This window comes from Crocodylus porosus, unplaced genomic scaffold (assembly GCF_001723895.1).
Source record: "Crocodylus porosus isolate Cpor-Errol unplaced genomic scaffold, CroPor_comp1, whole genome shotgun sequence".
NCBI classification, from domain to species: Eukaryota; Metazoa; Chordata; order Crocodylia; family Crocodylidae; genus Crocodylus; species Crocodylus porosus.
Window position 1 is genome coordinate 181,321,880 of NW_017728886.1, and position 6,762 is coordinate 181,328,641.

The 6,762-nt window shown below is 41.3% G+C and overlaps 1 protein-coding gene across 6 annotated transcripts in view; it reads right to left on the reverse strand.

Annotated features, from left to right (window-relative positions):
• Nucleotides 1–3,364: 3,364 nt before the first annotated feature.
• PTPRM (protein tyrosine phosphatase, receptor type M) overlaps nt 3,365–6,762 on the reverse strand; it is a 728,011-nt gene continuing 724,613 nt past the window's right edge. For all 6 annotated transcript variants that reach the window (XM_019546207.1, XM_019546215.1, XM_019546231.1 and 3 more), the window contains one exon: nt 3,365–4,256. In XM_019546207.1, the coding sequence (XP_019401752.1) occupies nt 4,203–4,256 (54 nt within the window). In that variant the 3' untranslated portion in view covers nt 3,365–4,202. The remainder of the gene's footprint in view (nt 4,257–6,762) is intronic.

The window sequence follows — 6,762 nt, forward strand, 5'->3', positions numbered from 1 at the left end:
CTTTTTTTATATCTTTTATGTCCTTGACGTCAGAGAAATCATCTCCCCATACTAGAACCAGTGTATATACAGATACTGAATTACACTCAACTTGTAACTTTATAGCTTTCCTCCTTAAAAACAGGCTGGATTATAAATACTCCAAATAGCTGTGCCATGTGACCACTGGAATTGCAAATGTGATCCAACCACCTTCTTCCAACATATATCTCTTCACATAGTCCCTCCTTGCTGTGTGTCTCACTATTTCCCTTAAACATTCTCAGGCTCCTTAGCTCCCTTCCCACCCCCAAAACTAATCCTTTGTTTCCTTCCATTGTCTGGCATAATTTCTTCTCCCTGTTCCTGGCACTGAAACCTCTCATCTGTTTCTGCCTTGTCCAACTCATTCTTTTCACCCATTCCTAGTTACTTCCTCATAAGTGACCAGTATGTATGGTGTAGTAATAATAGCAGGAGGGTTTTCTTCTTCGTTGGTTGTGGCTGTAACTGAGGATTGCATAGTCCAGTATGGGTAATCCAGTGTTAGCCTTTTGGAATAACACTAAACAGAGTGCATCTACACATATATAAATGCACAGTGGTTACTAGGGGTGTACTTGGTAGCTCTGTTGGTCTGAGACAAAAAGACATACAAAAACTAGAACTCCTGGTTCCAAAACGATACTTTTTATTAGACCAACTGGGAAATCACAAGAAAATTGTCCTTTTCTGTAAGCTTTCAGGATCAAAGTCCCTTTGTCAGGCTCTGGGAAAAGTATAGATTGTACAAGATGGTAAAAAGTCCTCATAGGTAGGAAATAAACTTCATTTTTGTGCAGAGGAAGCTCAAGATGGAAGGCTGTCCCTCTGGGTTCATGACAGTGTCTTTGTGAGCTGTGCTGAGTAGCTCTTTGATGTGTAGATCTGGTAGAATTCCTTCCCTGGAGGTGTCAGATGGCAGGCAGGGAGGTAAAGAAATTTTCTTTGTGCCATCTTGTACCATCTATACGGGGGGTAGGCAATGTTTTTTGGATGGAGTGCTGAAAAAAACCACAATGTCTACCTTGGAAGGTGCCAGAGTGCTGACATGCCGGAGCCTGGAGCGACTGTTTGCAGCCTCCTGGCTGCAGCTGGCCCATGGAGCCCAGTCTGCTTGCAACAGAGCTTGCAGCCTCCCAGCCACCTACTAGGAGCAGCCTGGGCTCTGTAACTGGCAGCAGCTGCTTAGAGCCCATGCTGGCAGTGGTGTGCCAAGCAACTTGCATGCCATGCTCGGCATGCGTGCTGGGGGCTGCTGACCCCTGATCTATACTTTTCCCAGAGCCTAACGAAGGGACTTTGATCCCGAAAGCTTGCAGAAAAGGACAATTTTCTTGCGATTTCCCAGTTGGTCTAATAAAAGGTATTTTGGAACCAAGAGTTCTAGTTGTTTGTATGTCAGTGGTTACTATGCATTTAATTTAGTACTTGTACAACCAAGTACTAAGCAAATACACAGTAACCAGAATTACAGCTCACTAATGCCAGCAAACAACTTTTTAGTGATGCTACTGTGCAGTAGCCTAATAATACTGTGCAGTAGCACATTAGCTCTGTCCATGCTGTGACATGCTACTGCACAGTGTTATTAGGCTACTGTGCAGTTAGCATCTCGTGTAGATATGCCCACAGAATCCTTAACAGGGAATTGTCTATGATCCGGTTAAAAGAGTGAAACACAAATTATATCAGGAACTTAATACTGGGAATACCACTGCTGCCATCTTTACATGCAAATAAAAAAGCTCCACCTTTACAAAGTTTACCACACAACCATACTGGTGTCCACAAGACAAGGCGAGTTTTTCTCTTCTACTTAATTTGTCATGTACCCTGCTCAGTCCACCATATTCAGTACCACTCACATTTATAATCAACATTCCTTAATGCTTTTTGGTTTTTTATGGTCCTTTAGCACTTGTTCCTTTTGAATTGCCAGTGAAAGTTAGATACGCTCATACGCATTAGGATGATTGTGAAACAGAAGTATCCCCTCACAACCACTACTATCATACGTTCTTGGCTTTCATAGTCAGCTGGCTTTCAGTGAATGCATATCCATTCCTCATAATTTTTGGGGACAGCATTATTTCTACAAAATTAGAACAGGGCATTTCACAGCAAATTACAAAGGCTGCATGAAAGTACAAGCAAATGAGAGTATGTAGTTACAAACTTGCAATAATTTTAGCACTTTGGTGGGGCCCTGGGTATCCTTCATAGTGCTGGTGTGTGTTTCCATGGCAGCACCATACATTTTGAACATTTTTTTTCTGCAGGGAAGTTCTTTTGGCTGCTACAAGATTTTGAAGCAATATGTCATTTTAGATGTAATGATTTCCAGCTGGGAGAAAGGCCACCCAGGCAGACTGTAGGTGCGTTTTGCAGAAGCTTTGGCCATCTGGTTCATGCTATTCACATTGAATTCTAGAATTAAAAGATGCAAAATATTATTTTGGTACATCTACACACATATGTTGGCACTGAGGATGCTTGGCACATTAAAACCAACCACTGCCTAAGGTGCTAAACATGCTATGCTATTTGCCAATTTCCTTTCTTATAGTTTCTTTACAGTTGTTGCTTAATTTCACTTTTTACAAGACTTCAGTGTAAATCAGTCTGGGAGCATCTAATTTATTCTGATGAATGATGGAAAGCCTTGCAATTCATAGGTATATGGCAAACTGTGGGCCTTTTCTTGCCTTTCTCCCTGACTCTTTACTGCATCATTGTGTTTGATCATCCATGTAGAGGCAGTAACTTCCTGAAGCTCATCCCACTGAAAACACGAGTGGGTACTTGGGAGAAAAGCAATCCACCCACAGCTATCCACAAAAATAAAGCCCATTCCCCTTCTCATTAAAAAGACAGACAGACAGACCTTTAATGGCATCAAACTGTCAAGTGGCATAACAAGCAGAGTCCCATGCAGCGAGAAGGAAAGTCCTTTTAGTTTGACTGCAATCAGAGTTCTCCAATTTATCTTTATAACACACATTGTCCCCAAGTATGGATGTGTTATCACTTCTGTTTTACTGAGGCACAGAGAGAGTAAGCGATTACCCAGGGTCACATAGGAAGCACAAAAACTGAGGCACAAGACCATTCTTCCAGTCACAGCAACCTGATTTCCACATCTCTAGTTTATGCTCCTACCTTTTAAGAATACAGCTTTTCTCTTTTTGTTTGTGTTTGGGATATCGTGGTTTCTGGCTGGATTGACAATGCAGTTTTCTCCATGTGCTGAACTGCCTGTAGAGATGGCTCAGCATTTGAGAACTGAGCTCTTTAGGGGGTTCAGTTACATGCCAGGAGATACTATAAATTAAACAAGATGTTATCATGTATGTAAGTATTTATTGAGCTGAGGATCCATACAAGGTAAACAAATGTTTACAATATCATACAGTAAGCATCTCCAGGGCTTAATAAAAATGATTGTCACTCACCGTGCTTCACAAAATTTTTCTTTTAATGAATAAATAATTTGATGAAATCAAATATATTTACAATATAAACAAATGAAAAGGCTTTGGATATATTAATCTGAGCATCCTGTATTTTGCATTTTCTAATGGTATTTCTATCAGTAATTTCCCTCTGAAATGTTACAAAGTATATAGAAACTACAACTCAACAAAGATAACATGGTTTGGTACATGTGTATCTATTAATTCAAATAAGCTACATATGCTTCATTTATTATGCACGTGTTAGAATACAAATATAACTAAAATCAAATATTATCAAAATGCTAGACAGCATTCTTCACAAAACAGAAATGTACACTAGGTTGTGACAATAACATAGGATCACAGGCAACAAAATATAACAGAAAAGTACAAATTCCTTCATAAGAATATAATTGTGCTCTTTAAGTTACCAGATGACTATGCTGCTCCACCACATTGATGACTATGTATGAATGCAGTATCCAACAACTGCTGTACAAGTTTGTGTATATGTTTGTATGTGTTGTCAAGCAGCGGCATTACAGTGGAAAATGGGCAGTGCAAGCAGTTTTATAAACATTTTCTTGGGCTCTTAAAAAGAGCCAATAATACAAAGCAATATAAGCATAACACTGAGAAGTCTTCATCTCATGTACACAAACATCATGAAACGATTTGCTTTGTTTTGTGGTGGTGAAAGGAGTTTTGTCAGTGCCGTTTGTAATATCAGCCAGAGTTCAAGTATTCCAAAGCCACTTCATAGCAGAATTTGTATTGATCCTGGAAAATCAGAAGACAATCACCAAGTCAGCCACAGAAATAAATTAAGGATTTCAGTATCTCTCTTCTTTAAAAATTATTTACCATCAGCCACGGTCAACAACTGCTGTGCAAAACCAATCTGTATTCACATAAGACAGGGGTTTTCAACCTTTTTGGATCAGTGTTCGCCTGGCAGCTAGATGCAGAGTAGTATACCCCTGGCAGCTGGATGCAGAGTGGATGGGCGGGGGGAAGGGGAGGGAGCAGCACACAGCCGAACGTGGAGCAGTGGCAGCCACCACGTGAGAACTTCCCTGCCCCAATCAAGGTGGGTGGGTGGTGCCTGTGCAGCGTGGTGCATGGCGGAGTTCTGTCCCCCCCGCCATATGCACCTCCTAGGGCCTTCTCAAGTACCCAGCAGGTACACGTACCCCTGGCTGACAACCTCTGAGCTAAGAGGTCCCTCATAATAACCAATCAATAAATGGTACATACACTAACAAACACTGCTTATCATACCATACAATAGTGTATTTGGGTACCCTAACATATACGGAATATTGATGACAAATAAACACACTGACCTCTAAATCTTCAGAACCTATCAAAAAGTTCATACGAAGTAAAAACTGGAATTCCCTCATGGCCATGTTTATGTTAAGAGAGGCCAAGGCCAGCTCTTTGTTGCTATATTCCAGTTCTTAACTTTAAGTTTATTTTTGTCCAGGAACTCATTACATCTCAGATGAAAAGCCTTTTATTACCAAAATTACACACAATTTAAAATCCCTGGAAACCCACACTCCAGTTCCTGCTCCTCTTACACTGAAGCACATATATTAAGCAGTCAATTCTGCTGTCGCAAAGGTATATTTTCAACTAGCAGACCCTGTCTCTTCAGACACAGGTCTGTATTATGGTGATGTGGAGCCCTGGTTTGCCCCATGTGTAACTAACGGCAAACCTGGGCATAATCTCACATGAAACGCATTGGCATGCCAATGGAGGAAGAGCAACAACCCCATCCCCTACCCTGCCCTTGCCAATGATTTTGTCTGGCCCTGACTCTTCTAAGTGTACAGGCTGTAATAACTGCATGTATTATATCAGGGGTGCTGAACCCCCAAGTCCACGGCTCAGATCCAGCCCCTGGGGTTGTCTCATCCAGCCCATAGGTAACCCCATAAGTTTGAAAATTTGGCGGTGGGAAAGTGGTGACAACATTACTGGAGTACATATTATGCCAACCCAGATGTGCAGGGGCTGGATGAGACTGTGGTGGGGCTAAATCCAGGTCACAGACCAGCCCCGCACCGCTCATCTGGCCCCAGGGGGGATCAGAAAGTTGAGCATTACTGTTTTACATGGTTTGCATCCATCTTTACAAAGAAACCCTGGAAAAATACTTTCTGCTGATTTTTTACTTTATTTTGTGCAACAGTAAATATTTAAATGCAACAAAAACACAGTCAAAACAACACATGTTATTCCTTAAGTTCCAACTTTGAATAGTTCTGAGTTCCAAAATTTAATTTGGAAAGTTCTGCCTAGTAGAATGTATTCCATTTTTTCTCCCTGAAGTAAGCACTGCTTCTCTCCCCTGCACTTTAATTACATAAGAAAATACAACAGGACATGTGCTATAATAACAACAGCAACTAGCTGACAGCTCAGCCTTTTCCTTTATGTGGAACACCAGGACTAAAAAGGATACGATTATGCTGAAGCAAAAATTTAAAGGGATTCTATCTATTGTCTGCTGAACTCACTCATGTAACTTAGTTGAATGTCTATGAAGAAGAGAATACTTTAAAAATTCTACAGCTGTTTCTGAAGCCAGAGCTGAGAAAGACCGTTTAGGACAAACATGCATTTTCCTGATGCTTCCATTTGCAACTGCAACTTAAAAAGTTAAGGAACAAAATTCTAGGAGCTGACCTCCACAGAGTTGTGACTGAGATGTACTATAAGTTTTAAGACACAGCAGAATCATATCAGCTATGGTATATTCTTTTGAGTGCGAAACAAATGAAGAAATCTTAACACAATTATTATTTTTTATTCTTAGTTGCATATATATTGCTAAATATATTACAGTGATGCTATTATTAGTGATCAGCTGACCATCCATTTCCATCCTTCTGTAGTGATTTGCTGATTCAGCAGCCTAGCTATTATTTCTAGTAAATGCAATACCTAGATAACTTCATAATAGAATCAACATTGTTATTTCTCACCATGCTCACTTCTGTGCATCCTTTGTACATTTTACTATTCATTAGATCAGGGGTCGGCAACCCCCAGCACACGTGCCGAGCATGGAATGCGAGGCCATTTTCCTCAGCACACACTGGAGCCAGGGAGGCAGCAGCTGATTGCAGCCTCCCAGCTGCAGCCGGCCCTGGCTCTAGGTAGCTGCTGTTAGCCAGGAGCCCAGGCTGCGCCCAGCAGGCAGCTGGGATGCTGCAAGTCCTGCTGGGAGCAGCCCGGGCTCCGTGGCTATCACCAGCTACCCCGAGTTGGC